General features: G+C 37.4%; 1 protein-coding gene across 7 annotated transcripts in view; it reads left to right on the forward strand.

The window, feature by feature from the left end:
- WAC (WW domain containing adaptor with coiled-coil) overlaps window positions 1–19,685 on the forward strand; it is a 67,735-nt gene extending 48,050 nt beyond the window's left edge. For 4 of the 7 annotated variants that reach the window (XM_026083512.1, XM_026083510.1, XM_026083517.1 and 1 more), the window contains 5 exons: window positions 289–437; window positions 5,209–5,327; window positions 13,195–13,381; window positions 16,573–16,700; window positions 19,515–19,685. In XM_026083512.1, coding sequence (XP_025939297.1) covers window positions 289–437; window positions 5,209–5,327; window positions 13,195–13,381; window positions 16,573–16,700; window positions 19,515–19,584 — 653 coding nt within the window. In that variant the 3' untranslated portion in view covers window positions 19,585–19,685. Of the gene's footprint in view, window positions 1–288; window positions 438–5,208; window positions 5,328–13,194; window positions 13,382–16,572; window positions 16,701–16,879; window positions 16,914–17,199; window positions 18,776–19,514 lie in introns of those variants that run through there. The other 3 variants (XM_026083514.1, XM_026083515.1, XM_026083511.1) reach the window with 3 other exon arrangements.
- Window positions 19,686–22,303: the final 2,618 nt, after the last annotated feature.

Raw genomic sequence — 22,303 nt, forward strand, 5'->3', positions numbered from 1 at the left:
GCACAAAATCCTCGCACCCCACTCCTCCCCACACACAGACACCAGAAGTTTTCCTCCTCACCCATACTTTGGAACACTCCCAAATTTTTAGAAATTTGGATGTTTGGGGAAAGTACAACTCTTTAGTTAGGATTGTTGTTGAGCATTTGATCATGCCAGTTGCTTTTTTCCCCTATTCAAATTGAATCTGTTCGTATATTATTTAATACAGCATACTACAGATACCAGAAAGAAAATCTAATTCACATCAGATGGTTTTATAAAAGCAATATCTTTCTGTCTTTACAGCTCAGCCATCTAATCAGTCTCCAATGTCTTTAACATCTGATGCCTCATCGCCAAGATCATATGTATCTCCAAGAATAAGCACGCCTCAGACTAACACCGTTCCTCTTAAACCTTTGATGACTACACCACCGGTATCATCCCAGCAGAAGGTAAGCTGCTTTTGGTTTATGGCATATTGTAGTCATAAACCATTATGATAATATTAACTATTACTGCTACATATCCTTTTACTAGCATTTACATATATGATGATGAAATGCACATCATCTTTCTTAGGATCTTTGATGCTTGTCATGATATAACTGATGTTCTGTATTCTTTGTAGGTTGAATAGTAAGTTAATTCATTTTAAAAATGAAAATATGTTCTTGTATTTTTATTTTTGCTTATTAAAATATAGTACTACTTCAAAAACCATTCAGAATTTTTCTCGCTTCTGTTGTTCCTACCAGTCTTCTTTCACCTTGATGCTGGTTTTAGAGCACAAGTTTTGAAAAGGTGATTTTTGCAACTTTGTATGGGTTTGTTGGAGAAGGTTGAAATAAAGAAAACAACCAGAAGCAACTGCAAATTTTTGCAGTAGAACTCAGGCATGGAATTCAAGTACCCTTACTTTTCTTTCCTTGAGGAAAAGAAAAGCTTGTGCTTGCTTCAGAAGGTACCTCGTGCCACGGTAATGCCTGGAGACATTACTGAGAGATCAATATTTTAGCATATTTAAATGGTAACAAAAAGTTGCTTGAAGGGCAATGGCTGATGTAGTTTTCTGGGCTTTAGCCAATAAAAGATTATTAGAATGGGAGAGAGATTCATGGGGAAGCATGCTTTTCCTCAGTTTCAGAATTGGTTTGGAAGTGCTCGTGGTGTTTACAAGGTCAATAATGTCATGATCTCCCCCTCTCCCTCCCTTCATTAGAGTTTCTTAATTGGATCAGTGACGAAGAAACATTAATTGAAGCTAATTAGTAAGCTGTTAAGGGCCTTTCTAGGAGTGGGTGGACCTGCTGAAGAAAACACAAAGCTGCCTCTTGTCGTCCTGATTTTTATGACCCTTCTAGTGCATTACTGTTCAGAGGGAAAAAATGTCTTTTGCACAATCTGAGCTCAGATTCCCATATCCTACAGGAGGCTATATTGATGAATAAATACTTTTTTTTTGGGGGGGGGGGGTAGAATTTCTTCCTGTGCTGTTTCTCAGTTTAGCAGATCAGAGCCTCTGTTTTGCTGTGCATGGTTGGGAAAGTAGATACAGTCAGAGGCACTCAAGATGGACTCCTCTCCCTTTTCCTAAGCTTTTTTTGTTTCTGTTTTTTTCCTTGTAATTCATGTTATAGACCAAGGATGAGGAGAGATACTGAGTTAAAGGACCTATTATGAAGGAGGAATTTGTTACTAAAGGAAACTGAAGCTAGGGCTATTTCTGCCCTCTGCCAAGTAACCTTTTATGTTCGAGATAGTTTTGTAATGAAAGGTAGTGCTCCAGGGCATAAGACTTACGTTTCTTTTAAGAAAGATTTAAAAAAACAAAACCAAAAATCCAGCAGTTTATACAGGATTGTTTTGGCTGTGAATAATGGAAGGAAGTTAAGAAGGAGTTGGAGCCTTCCTAGAGGTTTGCTGATTTCATGAAATGGGGAGTTGTCCTTTTCATTGTACAGATCTTTCTTTTAAGAGTGAGAGTTTTAAGAGTTTTAACCCAGTCTATCAATATTTTGCTCAGTATTTGTGTTTTTTTGCCAGCTTCTTGGCAAAGAAATGAAAAATATTCTTCCTTTGCAAGGGAGAAATAGCTTCTCCGCAATTGGGCAGTCGCTTCTTTAGTGTAAGAAGTGTTACTGTAGACTTTGGGGTGAGAACAGAACATTTATGTACATGGCTGTGATTGCCTGTACTTAGTGACTTGGTATGCAGAATTTCTTATCTGGTATTTTCAGAGTAGGGTATTGTGCATTTATTTGCCTGTTTTTAATAGTTCTTTTAAAACTGATGATATTTCTGTTTTTGTGGGCATACTGTGACACACATTTTGAAATTACTGTATTTTAATCCACCTTTCCTTAAAAGACAGCATCTTAATGAGGTGAGATTGCGTGCCTGATTTATTTTTGAAGCACATGTGCTGTGGTTGCAATCAAAGTGTTAAATGTAATAAATTTGAGATACTCGTTATAAGCTATAAGGTCTCTACTTCAGAACGCCATCATTTAATCTTGGGGGACTGTCTTGCGTTAAATACATTGGCAAGTTTTTACCCCTCCTCCCTTTGTGGGACATCATAGCTCTTATGGTTATGATGTCCCACTGTAAGAGTAGCTTTCTGTTTTCTAGCTGACTTTGATCAGCTTCTCAGATCAGCTAAACAGAAATAGTAGCAACACTTGCCAGCGGGAGCTTTTTTAGTTTGTGTTCCTCAAATCTGGTGCTAACAACAGAGCTGTTAATTTTTTAATTTTTATTTTTTTAACATCGATTGTTTGTCTTTTAGTTCCAGGAGTAACAAAGGTTCAATAACAGATACTTTTTCAATTCAGTGAAGAAAGAACTTTTTTGATATAATTCAGTTCTTAAGTTTTCGTCTTGATATCATCTTCTTAAGTGGTTATAGCTCCAGCATGAGCATGTCTGTTTTAGTACTCGTTTAGATATGCCTGTCACTCAGGTTACTTTATCTACTTTTGCCAGTTTGGGGTAAATTATGCATAATGAAGCAGTGCTGGGCCAGGACACAGTTCATTTTAGAACACAGGCTAGTTGGCTGGGGTGCTTCTGTACAGGTGCAGACAAAGCTGAGCTGGCACCGTGCAAGCAGAGCCCAGGACCTGATGCACATGTACACAGGCTGGCTCCAGAAACCGTGCAGTGGCATTTCACAGAAGGGCTTGTTGCTTGGGTCTGCATGAACATGCCTGTATTGCTTTTAAAATCAAGCTGGTCTGTCTGTCTGGAGGTATACTACACGCGCAAGGCAGCTAAGGTTGTCACAGACTCAAGGATCCTATGCACCATGTTTTGCTGTTTATCTGTGCCTGTGTTGTACGGACAGAAACTGTTCTGAGGTGTTGTTTTTTTTGTTTTGTTTTTGTTTGTTTGTTTGTTTTTTTTAAAGAGCGATGTAGCATATGTCGCAAAGACCTGTCAAGCTCTGTGAGAATGTCTCTTACTGGGAATGTTTCGACATAGCCTTTGTTCTCTTCTATTCCAGTTACCTTTGATTACTTGCTGTCTTTGAAACACTTGGGAAATATGGAATAGTTAAGAGTTGTGTAGCTCCTGTAATAGTGCTTATTTGAACTCTCAAATCACAGCTCTTTAAACCAAACAAGGAGCTATTAGTTTTCCAGTTTAGACCTGTGAGGTGATGGTGTTATTTCTGATGGTCCTTCCTTTTGAAATTGTTGCTTCTATTAGAACAAACTGAATAGTTGTTACCTCCACTCATAGAGTGAGTGAAGTCCAGACATTGACACCAAAGGTCTTCGTCTTGCATAGATACTTAGATACTTAGAGCTTTTTTTTGTTTGTTTTTTAACATAAACAGATTTATAGATTGCTAGTATTTTGTCTCCCTGAACAGTGTAATTCTGCTGAATCCAACACATTGAATGTCTTTTATAGTGATACTGTTTCATCTTTCCAGAAGCAAGACCTTTTCATGTGCTATTCAGATTTTTTTTTTTTTTTTTGCTTTTGGATATAGTTTTAAAAGGTGGGCTATTTTCCTTTTAAACACAGTAAGTGTGTTTGAGATTACATTAAGATTTCCTATATATTTAAATAAAGTAACTCATGTATCTTGAGTTTGCTTTAGCAGAGACTGATTTGGTACCTGTGGCTTGTTTCACAGGAGTCTGTTCCTGAAACAGTAATTTCTGGAAGTTCTGATAACTGCTAGTTAGTAATCTACACCAGCATGATGTGAGCAAATGCCAGACAGCCTGCCTCACTGACTTTTGTCTGAYTGGATCCCTAGAACCTGCTTTTCTTCCCTCTTCCTTAACATTTTTAGCTTAGCGGGTTTTTTTTTTTCTGTGGGAAATAACATTTAGAGCTGCTTCCTCTTTTGCCCTTTCTTTAAAAGGGACAGGGGTATACAAAGTATGGAAAAAAAATTTGAACTCTAGGTAGTGTAACTTAAGTAATTTCAGCAAATGTTAGGATATTTCCATCCTGTTGTAGTTGTTTTTCCATCCTGTTGTAGTTCAGGAATTCACAGGGTTTTAAAAAAAGAGGGGAGGTGGGGGGCAAAACAGTAGCTTGGTGCTCGTGTTTTGATTTCTTCAGCGCGAGCGTGCAGGTATGTGAAACAACTTGAGCTATTGGTAATTATTATTATTATTTTTTTTAATATTCCTTAGTTTTAAATGGACAACAATTTAAAGGGGGGTTAGCAGACTGGTAAATATGTTTTCAAATTTTCTTTTTTTGTTTCTGATAGAGATGTTATAATTATGACCTAATTAATTTTGTTCTTAAAAACAAAGATGACATAAGATTTGCAGCTCTACTCTTGACACTGTAATGATGTATTTTCAAGTAGAAAATGTCAGTGAAAAATTTGTCCTAGATAATGAACAACTCTTCTGAAGTTGAAAATGGATTTGATGCTGAGATGGAGGAAATGGGCAAAATTGAAATTGGATTGGACTATTTTACCTGATAAACTTGCAAAATTTTGAAATGTTGGATGGATCTAAATTAAAAAAAAAACCCTAATATAAAGTTGTTATAACTGTGGAGCTAGAGATAAAACAAATTAATCCTGCTTCTCATGTGAAGACTATTAAAATTCTTTTTGATTTAAATAAGACTTTGGACCAAAAAACTCAGTGTTTTTTTTGCTTTGTAATTTCCATATTTTCCTGTGGTTCTTGTACTTGGTATTCCTGTGGAGGAAATCTAATGAAGTTTTGAACTTTTCAGGTTACTACTCCAGGTGTTAAACAAGGACCAGCTTTACAGTCAGCACCTCAGCAGCCAGTAATAGCTGACAAGCAGGCGGGTCATGAACCTGCCTCTCCTCGAAGTCTTCAGCGCTCAAGGTATATTGAAATACTTGTCTGTACTGTCTTCTGTTTTCACTCCGGATCCACCATATATTGTATATGTTGCAATTTGTGAAGTTTTCTGTGGCATATTTATCAAAGCTATGATTTAGCTCTGCTGCTTCTGAAAGGATGCAGCTAAATAACTTTAGTACAGAGCTAATATGGTAGATTCTCCATTTTAGGATTTGTATGCACTACTAGTGGTCTATTCACAGAAGCAAAATAGAATTCATATTTCTGCCCTGTCATTCTGGCGTTGATGAAAGAAGTGATTCTCATTCTTCTGAAAAAGCTGATTTCTGAGTTTGGAGTTTTTGTTTGTTTCTGTGTGGTTATAGGATTAAATGCTTTAACTGTATGTGACTGGCTTAGAGTTAGATATTTGTGGTTTCTTGCTGTAGTGTAGATTTGATTTTTAAACTAGTAAGTAAGAGCTTCTGTCTGTCATGTAATTTTGCTGCATTAATGGAAAATATTAAAAAATTAATTAAGCTTCACAAATGCTTTTTCTTGGCCAGATGTTTTTGTCCACATTACAGCCTGTTCAGGTGTGGCATGATGTGAACATGTAGTCTTTGATTTACAAGGCGTGTTTAGAATCTGTATCTTGTCTGACATTTCTTTTGGGGAAACGGGCTTTTCCTTGTGTAGGGTGACAGTATCATCTTAGATATGTCTTATGGTCCTTCTGTGGTGGAGTCATGGTGTGTTCTTGTCAGGAGAAGGTGCCCTTACTTGTAGATTTTCTTGAAAAAGTGCACTGTCACTATGGGTTCCCAAAAGTCTGCAAGGAGTTGTGCTTTCTAATAGCTACTTTTTACAATGGTTTTACAATGGTTTTATATCACGGGATATGATATAAAAAAGAAAAATCCCTTTCCTTGTCAGCATCCTAGAGCTTAATGGTGGAGCTTTCCAGATCATAAAATAGCCATGTCATTTATCTGCCCTTTTGGGACTAATAAAGGGGACCTCTTTAATTTCTGTCTCATTGATGTACTAGCTTATTGTAGCATTTTTTTAATTAAAAATTTAAATTAAAATTTTATTTCATTTTTAATTGGCAGCCCAATCCCAGTGAATGGCCTCATTGGAGACTCAAAACTTTGATATTGGTCAGTTTGTGAGGGTGCAAACAGAAGCAAGCGAGAAGTTTTTGAGTGTTTAGTATTGGCTGTCTTATGCTTGGTACTGATCTTTGCCAGATGTCTAACCTAGAGTTCAGTCTACTTTATGCTTAGGGTCCCCTCTATATTGTTAGTCGGTCAGCTTTAGTCTCTAGTAATTATGGATGGTGGTGTTTAAATCTTTCTGAATAGTAGTATCAAAAGTTGATTCTTAGCAACCAGCTAAACCTTTTTAATAAGGAGCAGTAAGGTTGTGGGGCCTGTGAATGAGAAATGTTCCCTTTTGTCCTTTGCTGGTCCACCTTTCACAGAATCACAGAATGGTTGAGGTTGGAAGGGACCTCTGGAGATCATCTAGTCCAACCCCCCTGCTCAAGCAGGGTCACCTAGAGCATGTTGCACAGGATTGCATCCAGGTGGGTTTTGAATATCTCCAAGGGTGGAGACTCCACAACCTCTCTGGGCAACCTGTTCCAGTGCTCTGTCACCCTCACAGTGAAGAAGTTTTTCCTCATGTTCAGATGGAAGCGTCTGTGTTTCAGTTTGTGCCYGTTGCCTCGCGTCCTGTCACTGGGCACCACTGAAAAGAGTCTGGTCCCATCCTCTTGACACCCTCCCTTAGGAAATCTTGTTAAGGAAGATAGTGACATATCCTTGGGACCATTCACTGTGGCTTGGAGTCTGTTTGAAGTGATACTGGTGGGCATTTCACCTGCTTTTGCATACCCTCACCTTTTTGGGTTATAGGATCTGCTACCCTGGCATAACCCTTACCCGCACCCAGTTCTCTTCAGGGCTCTACTAGCCCTCTACAAACCATTGCTCCACTTGGTGTCAGCATTTTGCTGGAGAGGTAAGCTCAGTTTGTCCTAGCAACTGCACAGGTGAAGCAGAGGGGCTGTGCAGGTAGCACTCTCTCATATTTGAGGAGGAGGCAGGTGAGACAGTATGCAAGTAGAGGAGATTGTGAATCCTGGTGTCAGATATTGTGACAGTATCCTTACCTAAAAGATTTGGTGGTGTTTGGTATTATGTATCTCTCAAATTGTTATGTGTTTGTGAGAGTGATGTATCATGCATCGCTAGTTTCTAGTTCTTTAGGAAGCATCTCATTTGCAAAAATACAAGATTAAGGAACAGGTGATTTTGGAAAACACGAAGGTCTGATATTTTCTTCCCTTCAGTGAAGGGGAGTTGGAAAAAAATGGACCAGTTCAGACTTAGATTTACTCATCCTCAAAAGACTTGCTATGTCCAGGCAGTATTTTTGAATTAATACAGACCAGATTTACTACTTCCTACTACAAAGAAATAAATGGGACTGGGGACTGCTCCTGGGACTAGCTACCTTTAACTTAATATAGGAATGAACAACAACATGAATTGTGGACAGGTAGTCCAAAAAGAAGTTCTATGAATTAAGGTTTCTTTTTTTCTTCTATGTGGTGCCAGTTTGGATATGGATTAATTGTGCAGAAGTTGGTCACAATTGCATTTGCTTTGCTTCTCTTATTATCAAAGGTTTTAAGCAAATAGACAGTGCTCCCAGACCAGATAAAAATAATTTTAACTCCAAGCAATGTGTGAATAACTATTGATAACTTTAAAAGTTTTGAACATCTCTGTGGTGTAATGAGCTTTCTGTAAGATGTGCCCTGAATTACGGATACTTTAATAATGAAACTAAGTTTCTTTTTATTTCCTTAAAGAATGAGGAATATTTTTCCTTTATCTAGAAAATGCAGACCTGCTAGGGGGAAGAGAGTTGGCCCTTTTGTGGGGTGGAATGTATGATTTTGTAGTTTGTAGTAGTGTGTTTCAGAACCATCCTTTTTTTCATGTTCTTGTGTAGACATTTTTGCCTTTGTAAAACCATTTTGTTACCTGTGGTGTAGACTATCTTTAACTTATTTAGCAGTTAAGAAAGGCATTTGGCTTTATTAAAGCATTTAAAAATATAACAGCAATTTGGAACTTCCTCTGTCATTGCTGTATTAGCAGCTCCCCCTGCTGCTAAATAGTAGTGCTAGGGAATTTTTTGACAGTATGTTCTATTCATAATTAAGGTACAACTTTATTTTTGAAAAACCCACAGATTTTAGTTATTTCCCTGCAACCTTTGTGATGTGTTGAAGAGATTTCTACCGATTAAGTTGGAGTCAGAGAAGTCAGATTGATAAATGAGGGGAGGGAAGTAATAGGCAAGCTTTGGTCCCCTTCCAGCAAAGGCATAAGCACTGAAGATAATGTCTCAATCCTACCTAGTTAATAAATGTATCCTTTCTCTATATCGTCAGTGTGATGATGCTGTATGAGTAAACAGAATAATTTAGATTGGAAGGGATGTCCAGATGGCATCCGGTCCAAGCCCCGATTCAAAGTAGAACCAGCAAGATCAGGTTGCTGATGTCATTGCCCAGTTGATTTTTGAATAGCTTTAAGGAAAGGGTTTTCATAGCCTCCCTGGGCATCTTCTTTCAATGTCCAACTACCCTTATGGTGAAAAAAATTTTCCTTATGTCTAATTAGAATTTCCCTTGTTGCAACTTGTGTCCCTGCCTCTTGTCCTATCACTGTGCACATCTGAGAAGAATCTGGCTACATCTTCTCTACAGTCTCCTGTTAGGTAGTTGAAGATGGCAAGAAAATCCTCCAGCCCCCCTCCTCCAGGCTGTTCTTTTCCAGACTGAACAAACTTGGTTCTTTCAGCTTCTCCCAATATGCCATATATTTCAGCCCCCTAATCATCTTTGTGGTCCTCTACTGGACTCCCCCAGTATGGCAGTGTCTTTCTTGTCCAATTTTGGGCTCCCAAGTACACAGTGCTCCAGATGCAATCTTGCAAGTGCTGAAAAGAAGGGGAGAATTGCTTTCCTCAGCCTGCTGGCCTCACTCTTGTTAATATAGCTCAGTATGTGGCCTTTGCCATAGGGATGGATATACTGCTGACTTGCATTAACTTGTCCACCAAGATCCTTGGATCCTTTTCTGCAAAGCTGCTTTTTATCTGCATTTATATCCAGCACCCAGCCTGTACTGTTTCATGGGATTATTCCAGGATCATTTCAGGGGGTTATTCCATCCCAGCGGCAGGACTTCAAATTTGCCCTTGTTGAACTTGGCTCCTATTAGCCCATTCCTTCAGCTTGTTGAGGTCTCTCTGAATAACAACTTACCCTACATCGTACTGACTGTTTTCCCTAATTAGGTGTTATCTGCAAACTTGCTGAAAGCATACTCTGTGCCATCTTGATCATTAGACAGACTTTAAATAGTATCGGCCTGAGTATTGATCAGTGTAGGATGCCACTAGTTGCTGGCTGTTGGTTGGACTTTGTACTGCTGACTGCAACTCTTTGAGCTTGTCAGTCCAGCCGGTTTTCCATCCACCATAATGGTGAAATATGGACAGGATGAGCAGACTGTCGAGTTAAAAACAAACAAACAAAAAACCCCAATACAGTGGGACACCATGTCAAAAGTCTTGCTGAAGTCAAGGTAAAGAACATCGCTACTTTTCCCGTGTCCACTGAGCTGGCCATCTCATCATAGAAGACAGTTAGGTTGGCCAGGCATAACTTGTCCTTGGTAAGTCTGTGCTGTTTTTTTTAAATTGCCTTTTTGTGTTTCATGTGCCTGGAAAGAGCTTCCAGGATGATTTGCTCTGTAATTTCCCCAGGGACTGAGGTTAGGTCATCTGGCCTGTAGTTCCCAGATCGTCTTTATTGCCCTTCCTGAAGATGGGTGTAACATTTGCCTTTTTCCCATCATAAGGAGTCTTCCTCAGTCACCGTGATCTTTTAAAGGCGCTAGACAGTGGCTCAAAATGACATTGGCCAGGTCCCTCATTACCCTTGGGTGCATACCATCTGGTTGCATGGACTTGTTTATATCCAGTTGGCTTGAGTGCTCCCTCTTTCTTCCTCTGCTGTAGGTAATGCTTTACTCGCATTGCCTCTGCTAACATGCTCCAGGATGTGGGAGGTCTGAGGGCAGACCATACCCATAAAAACAAAGGCAAAAAAAGGCTGCTGAGCATCTTGGCCTTTTTCATGTCCTTTGTCACTAGGATCCTCTGCCTTATAGAGGGGTTGGCCCACATGTTCCTTAACCTTTCTTTTGCATCTGATATACAGCACTTGTTACCTGTCACATTCTTCTCTACTTTCAACTCCAATTTCAAAACGTAAATGCCATTTTTTTTACCTAATCAGCTCAACATTTCTACAGTTAAGTGTTTGAACTTCTAAGTGTCATTAAGTGGCTAAGCCGATTAATAAAGGAGACATTAAGTAGAGAAAAACAATGCTTTCTTATTTTTCAGTTATGTTGTTTATTCCCTTGTGCAACTTCTGTTGCCCAAAATCAAGGGAAAATTTTATGCATAAAATTTTAAGAAAGCTGCCCACCAAAATCTTCTTTTGTAAGTTTTTTTTAATATCCTAAGCTTTTAAACCAATTTGGGGGTAGTGAAAGGAAAGAGGTTAAATGAAGTAAGTTGTGTAGTGGAGCAGAATATTTTGATGCTATGGAGCAATGTGCTGTACCTAATTTGTTGGCTGTTTGTTTGGAAAACTGCTATGCTTCTCTGCATCTGTGATCAGGATAAATGGCTGGGTACTGGACTGTAAAGATTGTGCAGAGATGTTGTGTTTGCCTGTAAGGGAGTAGATTAGGTGAAGAATTGAGGTAGTTTCTCTCTCTCTTTTTTTTTTTTTTATTATTATTATATTAGTGGCAGGCAAGTAGTAAGTAAGATTTAAGAATTAGACTGAAATTATGGCCTATGTTGAAAGCTGCTGTCAGCATAGGTGGGAGAATGATTGTGAACATATGCATCTTATTAGTATGGCTCTGTACTTAATAATTAGTACCACTATTTCTCAGTATATGTAGTGCCTAAAAAAAATCGTGATTGTGAGGTACTTTATTGTACTAGTGATGCTGTTCTCTTGTTCTGCTGAGGATTGCTGCTTTCTTTGTCTTCCCTCACAAGGGTGGAGAGGCCAGAGGCAGGCTGTTCTCTTCCTGACCTGTCCTTGTCCATGTCCACAAGTTGTAACCAGCGTTGTTCCTGCCTTTTCTTGGCAAAACACAGAAACAGAGCTGCCCTATGTGTGAGTGGAGGGGATGGGAGTGATTGAAAGAATATTGGAAAGGGAAGTAGGAGAAGCCTTGTTTTTGCAAGGGATGATGTTAAGTGGAAGAGTAACAGTAGGGCAGAACTATGTAGCTGCAGTTCTGGCAGTTGTATGGGGTGTGGTTGGTATGAAAATGTGGTGTTCATCTTGGCCCTGATACCTGGGCTTCAGGACACACAGAGAGTAAATTTAGGTATCAGTGATTTTAATCTATTTTTGGAAAATTTTTGCAGCTTTGTTGGGCATAATGTTAGGTGTTCAAGTTGTGTGCCACTGCTCTGTTAAGTGAGGTGATACAAATGAAAGAGATGACTTCTTTCTCCAGAGAACTTACAGTCCAAGTATAAGGTGAAGGATGAGGACTTGCAAATTTGGGGTACAAGAATCCTTGTTAGATTAGTCAGTCTTATCAGCCTAACAAAGATTTAGCTAACCAGTATCTACTTTTTTAGTCACTGTAGCAGGAAAAGGCTTTTATAAAGAGACAAGGTTCTTAAGGAACTTTGTATGCCACTCCCACGCATCAGAAGCATCAGGAGATAGAGAGGAAAAATGTCTTGCAAAGACATTTATTTTGGAGCGAGTGGAGTGAGAGGGTTATTATTAGAGGTATGCAGTGAGAGAACTAATGTTGTCAAAGCAATTGCCAGAATACTTTTGTAGATAACATAATCTTGTGTTCTGTGGATGTCAAAAGATTGTTTTGCCAAAATCAGTATGAGAGTTTTTTAGTAACAAGAAGAAGAATTTTTACCGGGAATTGTAGTTGCATAGTAAAATTGGAAAAGCTGTGTATACGAGTATTGTTCAGAAAATATAAATGTTGGCTTTGCTTAGATAGGGAGGCCTGAAAGAGGACAGTCAAAGGCTTTGTCCAGGGTACAGAGTTTCTGGTTTGGTTTAAAATACAGAGTGATCAACTTAACATGTCTTCTGTTGCCACAAACTTTTGTGCTTCTGTGAACAAACTCTCCAGCAACAGATTGATTTACAACCAGAAAAATGGCAGCATGAGTATGTTCCAGTAAACCAGTCAGGTTGGTAACTACAGATGTTGTACTGCTTCTTTTAATGCTTCTTTTGTCCTGAAAGTGAGGATGTACAGTATCAACAGAGTCACCTAGGAATTTGTTTTGACACTGGTAAACTTTTCAAAGCTCATCTAAAGAGAGAGAGATGACTTTTTTCCTTAATGATTGTTGTGACACTTCCAATTATTTTGTCAAATAAACCTATTTGACTCCATTGGACACATGAGCATTGAAAATCTGAGACAATTTGCAGCTATTTGCAAACATATATTGAGGGAGAATATGCATGTATATATTCTCTATCCAACATTAAAATGTAGCCACAGCTCACATCTCTTACACAGCTATTAGAATTAAAACACTGTCATGCTGTAGCACTCGAACAGTTCCAGTATGACTAGGAGGTTTGCTGAAAGGTGGCTTAGGGTTAATTGACCAGAAATATCCACTTGTCATTTAAATGTTTATGTAGTTTGTGGCTGGAAGCAGTGAATTCTGAGTGTCTCTCTGCAGGTTTCTGTATGTTTTTAGATCCTCACTTTTTTTAAAAACTTTCTTCCAGTAGTCAAAGAAGCCCATCACCAGGTCCAAATCATACCTCCAGCACTAGTGCATCAAATTCAACATCTGCACCGCAGAATACATCTGTACGACCTACTTGTTCATTAACGCCTACACTAGCAGCACACTTCAATGAAAATCTTATAAAGCATGTTCAAGGCTGGCCTGCAGATCATGCGGAAAAACAAGTGAGTACGCTTGTGCATTGTTCCCGGTGAGTGTGTTAAATGTGTAGCTTAAAGTCTGTTTTTGTTACATGGGTTGCTTTTTCTGGAAAATAAAAATATCTTAAAAAAACAACCTTTGCTTGCCCTTAACCTGAAAGGGTGAGAATTAAATAGTGTTAGAAAACATCAGGGATGGGGGTTTAAGCCAGGCCTACAGGTTTTACATGAGATTATCATTTAGCAATTGAGTATTTTCAGTCTCATTTAACATACCAGTGCTTTTGAAATTCTCTGATGGAAGAACAGTTATTATCATAATTACTTTCTCTTACTGCCTGTGTTCTGTTGAAATTTACAAAGAACATAAATTTTGGCAGACTTTTTTTTTTTTAACACACACATATATATATATATATATATATTTTTTTTTTAATCTGGCAAATGTAATGAATTGGCTGGCTGAATTAAACTACTTGAGACCACTCCTCAGTCTGAATCCCTGGATTGTTAGCTCAGCTCTGCAGTGAAAAAGGAACTCTGCCTTTTTGTTGTACGCAGTTGTTAAGATGATGTAGGTTACGGGCTGGGTCAGACTGAGGGCTCTGGCTGTAAAAATGGCCCAAATTCATAGATGGAAATCCAGTACAAATGCCATCCTTATTTTATAGCTAACTATGTGAAACATGCTGTGTTGTGATAATATAGAGAAATTGGATGCATGTCAGCTGCTTGGAACATACTACTCAAAGGAGCTATTTGGGTCACTAAATCCTGTCTGCATCCTTTCTGTCACAGGCAACCTTGTCATACAGTCAGTCTGTGTTAGATAGTAATCTTACTTAGCCCAGCTCACTTTGTTCTTTTGAAGAGTGGTGGTGTACTGGCTGAAGCCTACATTGGTGGCTTTTGGCAAGTAGCTTGTAGGGTGACTCTTAAAAGTGCAATCTAGACTAATTATCTTTGTGGACTCTGTTCTGTTTTTTTTGGTTTTGTTTTCTTGATTTAATTTTTTATTCAATTTTAAGGCATACCGATCTGCACTGAGCCAAACCACAGAAAGCTATTACTGTGAAATGTCTGCAAACATAAGGAAATGATGCAGCATATCCACTTCTCTCTATGGCCTTGGCCCACTGCCTGGAGACTTCTAACTGATAGCATTATTTTCACTGTGTACTGAATTGAGATATAAACTATATAAATCTATATTTTCTGTATTAGATATGAGTTATGAAATTTCTCTGGTATCAGTAGTAGATCAAAGAAAAGCAGCTAATACTAGACTGTTGTGTACTCAGTTGGATACTTCTACCTTTGTGCCAACTTTCATATGCTTTATTGTCCTGTTGCCATTTTGGATGATTTCACTTCAGATGATAATGTTTACAGGCCAGTTTTGAATAGTCGCACCTAAGGGACTTAAGTCAGAGATAATTGATGTAAAAGAAAAATGAAGGAAAGTATAGGTCCAATACATAGTGAAGAAGGTAAGTTAGGTTGAAGCAGAGAGGCTGAAATATGTGATACCTTTGTTGCTTTAGCTTTCTAACCAGATGCTTAGCTTAAATTGAAATTGAAGCATAGAAACACATGCCAGAGTAAACTTAAAAAAAAATATATATATATATATTACGTGAGCCAGAGCAGGTATGTATTAAAACAGTCAGACTTCACAAAATGTACTGTGCAGTAATTAGTAGTTAAAACAATTCTTGAACCACTAGCAATTATCTCAGAGAACTCATGGAAAATAGTTGATGTGGAAACCTGGAAAATAATCCAGTTATGTGGCTGACTGGAAAATAATCAAAAATATCTATCTTTAAGAAATATGAGAAAGGGTATTGTAGATGGTCTAAACTCAGTAACTATAGAGTACTACAAATATTGAACAATATCTCAGTAGAAGAAAATGATGAAATTACCTATTTACAAAAACTTGAAAACCCTCGTAGTGAACAGTCAGTACAGACCATTAAGAAATGGACTTTTTTTTTTCTGATAAAGTAGCAGGCATCAGTTGTACGGGAAGGTGATACATGCTATATTGCGATTTATAGCAAGGCTATTAGCACCTTTTAACAAGGTTCTTTTATGCAAAAAGGATTTTAAGGCCTTTTAAGTGAAATTACATTAATGTGTGCGACTGGTTACTTTTAACAAAGTACTTAAAAAGTAGTTTGTTGTTAGTGTCGAGGCTTTGGAGTTGTGTGGAGAAGACATGTGAAATGATGTCCTACTGGTGACCAGGCTTCTCTTAAATCTTTTTTTATTATTTATCTGGTTTGTTGCATTGATTATTTGTGAATGTCAACAATCTCTAGAAAAGAAGATCTAATGGAAGAAACTAGAATGCAAAATGCTGGAGAAATGCCAGAGGTAGATGAAGACTTGTGCTAAAGACCGTTACTCTTGGGAAGGAAAAATCAAGTGTCTGAGAACTATAGCGGAGAATAACATTGCTAAACAGTAATACTGCAGGGAAGGAATGCTTTGAATCTTAAACTGTTTTTTCAATGTGCCGCTTGCAAAAGGCTTCTTTCTATATTGGAGCATGATACATAGGACCACAGAGTAATTATACTCTCCTTGGTGCTGTTGAGGAGTTAGCTGGAGTCTTGTATCCAATTTGGTGACCAGCCTTAAAGAAATACACAAATTGGGGATAGGTCATGCCTTCTAAGTTCATACTTCTGCTAATCCCCACTTGACTAAGTGGGAATATTGAAATAATGGAGTTTGTTTAGAAGAGAGAACAGCTGAAGAGGGTTATGAACATTTTCTGTATAAATTAGTTGGAAAGAAGATGTCATTCGATTATTCATGTCTTAATTTACAAGAGAAATTTAAATTAATCGTTGGAAAACATGGGTGGAGACTGTTAAGTACTTGAGCAAATTTCTTACCATGTGACAGGGCAGCAAGTTTCCTATCTTCAAGATGGCTGGGTAGACATCTGTTAGGATCAAGGAGATCTAAACCATCCCTCCCTCAGCATGGGCCTGGACTAGATGATTTTCTGGCATCCATTGCTGTCTGTTTCTGTGATTCTAAATGAGCTTTTTTAGAGAATTTAATGCATTTGTGATTTAATATTCCTTTTTAGAGTGCTTTGCTCTTTCAAGATGTCTTCATCCAACAATCCACTAGCTGTAGCCAGCCGTTTCTAATGCATGATTCAAAATTCTACCTTTTAAATTTAACTATTGCAGGCATCAAGATTACGTGAGGAAGCCCATAACATGGGAAGTGTTCATATGTCAGAAATTTGTACTGAATTAAAGAATTTAAGATCTTTAGTTCGAGTATGTGAAATTCAAGCAACTTTGCGTGAGCAAAGGTAAGTGTGTGCTTTGTGTTTATTTTCAAAATGGTAGTTCTCAAGGTGGTATTACACTTCCCATTCTGGTATTGTTCTGCACGAGGTTTATTTACTGATGACTTAAATGCAAGTATGCTAATGCTTACCAGGTGTGAAAGCTACCTTCCCTGTGTACATTTTACCTGTTTCCCACACAGATACTTCTTGACAGTCTCCAGTGAATAGAACCAGGTATGCAATGTGCGTATGTATTTTCACTTACATGGATAGAAAGGAAGTATCCTTCCAGATACATTAGCATGTTAGGAAAAATTGATCAACTCACAGTAGTTTAGAATATCTAAAATATATGTCCATACATGATACATAGATCACACAGGTACACATCTACACAGTTCATGCTGGTCTTAAATGCTATGGTTTTTATGACAACCATTTATTGCATAGAAACCAGAACAAGTTTGAAGAGTTCTTGTTGATATCACAAGCTAAGAAAAAATTCATGTTTGTTATTTAGGTAGAAGGCATCTGAGAAGATCTTGGGGTTCTTCAGTGAGACGATGATTATGGCAAAGTACACTTCTGCTTTTTAAATCAGTTAATAGAGGGTATCTTGTGTATTGCTTCAGCAGTACACAACCACATTGTTAAAGACTACTGTAATAAGATTGAAAAGCTTAAACCTTACAATACATGATGAAAATTTTCACCAGTACTTTGATGCTGAGTCTTCTTTCATTTTTGAATGATTTCATCTTGCCTATTAAGTCATGCTATGGTTTGTTGAATACAGTGATTCCCATTTACTATCTTAAGCTGTTTAAATAGAGCTGTACGCTATTTAAACAGCTGCTAATTGTATCTTAGAAGCTGTTGCTTTTTGGCGGTTGGCAGAACAATCCTTGTAGGAGAAGCAGGCTGTAAAATACTTGCAAATGTTTTGTGATAAGGGATCTAAAGTGTCAGCTCTCTCCAAAATTTTGTTCCATAACATAATTACATAAATTACAGGATTTAATGTACTGCTTAGTTTCCTACATATGAAATAAAACCTACTAAGGTTTAATTTCAGTCTCTGAAGGCATATTTGATCTGCAATAACATGTCTAATGTCATTGTTCAGCTAGCTAAATAGCACTTCTTCTTGTACATTGTGTGTCTTTAAGCCATCGATGGGTAAGGTTTGTTATGACTTTGAATCTGTGATAACATACATCATATATTTTTGCTGCCATCCCAAAGACATGGAATATATGGTATAGGCAGCAAGCTGGAATGGGAGGGGGAAAGGAACTTTTGCAAATAGTGAGATTATCAAAACCAGTAAATTTAAATGATGTTATAATCTCTATACTCTTCAGGAAAGAAAACTATTTAAATTTGTTCTAAGAAGGAACATTGTATCTGGGCAAAGCAAGTGTACTACTTTAACCTTTCCTGACAATATGTGAAATGGCACTCTTCATTCACTGATATGTTTCATACACTCATATGTTTTGATTTTATTATGTTTTTCAGTGTGTCTGTTCAGAGCATTTTCACCTACTTTCAATAGAATATTAATTTTTTTTACTGAACTGGTCACATATTTGAAAAACATTTTACAAAAATCTGCTGACATGCATGCTTTCTCTGAATCTATTAAAATTACTTTTGACTTGCAGAATATTTGTGTAGTGTTTTAGCTTTTCCTTAGCATTTCCTTAATTCATTCACATGCTTGCATTACACTTCAGCATAATGAAAAGTTGCTGCAAAATTATCATTAAAAAATTTTGGAAACAGTAACTAAACCAAATGTTCATTGATTGCAATAGTTGTTTATGTCAGATCAGTAGAATAAAGAAAAATCTATGAGGGAAAGCTAGCAGCACAGTTTGTTTCCAAGTAAACTGTAAGTGACAACTTTTTTCCTTAGATGTCTTTTCATCTTTTATTCAAACATTTTAAGATTGGGGTTTACTGTAACTAGAGACTAGATATAAAATAAGTTTTTATTGCACCAACCACAGAACCAAATACTAGAAAGAGGTGTTAGGCCTACAAGAAAACTCAGTTGTAGAAGTTCTTGAATAAATTACATATTGAATGTATTTATGACTCTGTGTATTACTGAACTAAACTAATATAGGTTGGGACAGGTTCTGGTGTGTCTTGATCATTGTTCTAGGGAAGCAGGAGCATGTGTAGCTCTTCTGCCTGCCCAGTTCTCCAGATCTACTGGAGTATAAAATCCTCCAGAACATGGGGAGGAAATAAATAGAAGGATGGGAAGACGATTGCTTGTGCTTCTGGTGGTACTCTATCTCCAAGAATAGGCACATTAAGATAGGTTTGTTTTCATGGTCTTGTCCTCTGTAAATTTGCCGAACTGCTGAGGATGTTGGGATTGGACACAGAGGAGAAGTATGTTTGGTAAAAACTTGAGTGCTTTGGGTTATTGCACACTTTGCTGGGGAAGACTGTGTGACACAGGCATAATACCTTTTTTTTAGAATGCTCAGTTTCTGAATGTATTCTTCCAATGTGTCCCACTTTTGCTTGACTCTAAATTCAAGTAGGCTTAAATATCATTGTGCATCGGTCATAATGAAATACAGCAACTTGATTTTCTAAACCAGAAATTCACATACACAGGTCTGTGCCCCTGCATATGTTGTACGTAGGTGATTTAACAGATTAGGAGTTCATTTAAAGTATTTGAAGTTTATTAATGGAACTAAGGAGCTTGGCATCTTTCACTGAAATTGTAGAGATACTTGCATAGATACTTAATTTAGTATCTGTATGTAATGGAAATGTTTATACTAATTTAATTATTTTTTCTTGCAGGATACTATTTTTGAGACAACAAATTAAAGAACTTGAAAAGCTAAAGAATCAGAATTCCTTCATGGTGTGAAAAGTTGTGAACAATTGCACATGGTTTTGAGTACAGGAACTGTTAAACTGATGCCCGGTCTTAACACTTTTGAGCTGCATTTGAGTAGACTTTGGACCGTTGAGCTGGGCGGAAAAAAAGATGACATGGGAAGGGGACAGGAGGGAGTCAAATTCAGGGGAAAGATACAAGAATGATTTGTAAAACCCTTGAAATGTAGATTTCTTGTAGATGTATTCTTCACGTTGTAAATATGTTTTGTAGAGTGAAGCCATGGGAAGCCATGTGTATCAGAGCTTAGACATCCAAAACTAATCAATGCTGAGGTGGCTAAATACCTAGCCTTTTACATGTAAACCTGTCTGCAAAATTAGCTTTCTTTTTTTTTTTTTTTTTTGGTTTTGTTTTAGTTAATTTATCATTCAGAAATCTTGCATTTCCTAAAATTCAATGCAAGCGCCAGGCGATCTGTGTCTAAGGCTGCAACAATTTGGGTAATGTACAAAATATCATGAAACAACTGTTTCCACACTTGCACCGAATCAAGAGCAGTGCTTCTCCATTTCTGTTTTACAGAGAAATGTTTTTCATTTTCTGTGTTCCATTTCCCCGTGAAATCCGAAATCTGATTTTATCAGTTTTTTAATGCTTCTAATTTTCTCTTTTCTTAAGGCACTGTTGCTATGGCACTTTTTCTATAATCTTTTCATTCCTGTGTACAGTAGCTTAAAATTGCAGTGATTGAGCATAACCCACTTGTTTGTATAAATTATTGAAACGTATTTCCATTTGCACCCTGTAAGAATGGACTTATAGTACTGCTGGGCATGTGTGCTAAAAGTACATTACTTGCTCAAATATAAGGAAATAGCCCAATGAACATGTTAACATGGTTGTGGGAGGGGAAAGAGGAAAAAAAAAAAAAGCTAGTCAGATGTGAATTGTATCTGTTGTAATAAACATGTTAAAACAAAGAAACACTGGTTTTCATTTCCTTTGGTCAAAACATTAATATTTGGTCTGTTTGGGGACTCTTTATTAGAACTGTTCTTGTTGAACATTTTTGTACTTAAATAATTCCTCAAGGGAGGTTTTGTTTAAAACTTGTAAACAGGAAATTGTGTATAAAATATTTAATGAAATATAAAATTCAACAAGAATGACTTAAGACACCTCCCCAACAGTTGTCATATGTTAACTCCTGGTTTACCTGTCTTGCTATTATGACATTTCATTTCGAAGGATGTTTGTGTTGTAGCTAACTGTTTAAGTCTGGTGCTGACTGCTGTTCTTAACCATCACAAAACGCTGAATTTGTGTAATTGGAGCAACCCACCGTTTGAAAATGGTGGAAAAGCTCAGCTTTGTATATTGTTTCCTAAAGTATATTAAAAATAAAAAAGAAACTATTGCTACTACAAAATAAACTTGGCTTTTTCTTTGCTTAAAAACAAAAAAGTGATGGCACTGCTAGATCAGTATTTGCAGAGATGTATACATTACAATAGTTTGATTAAGTAAAATTATTTTATAGGTGATGGATTAAAAAATGAACTAAATGTTAAAGGTATTGACATGTGATGCTGCATGTTTTATTCCTACAAAGTACTGTCTTTCAGCACCAGAAATACTACTTGGTTTGTTTTTTTTTGTTTTGTTTTGCCTTTTTTGCCTTATGTTGAGTGGGCTCAGACTGATTTTTAAAACCACTTTTTAATCAGTGGAAGTTGAATATTGTTTCCTAACAAGACATAGCAGATGGACTGAGTTGAAACACCTTAACTGAAGAGGTGGAGAGAAAGAGAGGCAGGTAGAAAATGGAAATATGTGTTTTTAGCTAGAGGAGAATGGAAAAAAATCCTGACTTTTCTGAAATGCTTTAAAGTACAGTAGAACAGTTAGCAAGCCTTAACTGTAAGAGCAGGCATTTCTGTTTATGCTTAAAGTTCGGCCTCTTTCATCTTTGACTGACTTTGCAATTCTTCCCATAGTTTTGTCTCAGCYATAATGATGGTTGTAGAATAGAGACGAGGTTTTCTGACAAAATTTTTTCTTTTGGCCCATCCCTGACTGAAGCTCGGTGTTTTGTGTTGGGAGAAGTTGATCCAGGCTTTTACCTTTCCGCTATAGCAGTGTAAATATGTTCTGTGTGTTAATGAATCACAGTCTTCACCAGTGGACTGAAGTATAGAAAGTAAAATCGTAGTGTCAGCTTGCTCTTGAATCTTGTAAATCTCTCTAAAATGCACACCCAAATGATTTTGATTACAAATAGTGCCATCGTTCATGTTTGAGGTGCTGTTTGAGATCATGGCTGTATTGCTTCTGACTTCATGGTGTTTTAACTGTGACTATAAATCAGGACAGATGAATTTGTAATTGTTGCTCACTTTTTAATCTCTTGTATGTGCGTGGTGTTTCATACCATGCAAATGTTTGGTTTTGCTCAGAAGCCAGGAATAGAATAACTTTGAATGAATTCTAACATACATTGTTTCTGCCTCTTTAGACAGCCAAGGCAAAGTGACATAAGACTTTCTGAGAAACAGAACCTAACATTGTATTTCTAGTAATGTTCATTTTCTTGGGGTTGCCCAAGCATAGGGAAAGAGTATGTGAAACAGATTGAGGTGATCTGCGGTTGTCTGTAGTTCTGGCATTTTGCAGTTTAGTTACCTGCTGAGACAGAGGTTGCTTCTCTCTTAATATGCTGGGCCTATTCTCCATGACCTTACTTTGT

This window comes from Apteryx rowi, unplaced genomic scaffold (genome assembly GCF_003343035.1).
Source record: "Apteryx rowi isolate R43461 unplaced genomic scaffold, aptRow1 scaffold_606, whole genome shotgun sequence".
NCBI classification, from domain to species: Eukaryota; Metazoa; Chordata; class Aves; order Apterygiformes; family Apterygidae; genus Apteryx; species Apteryx rowi.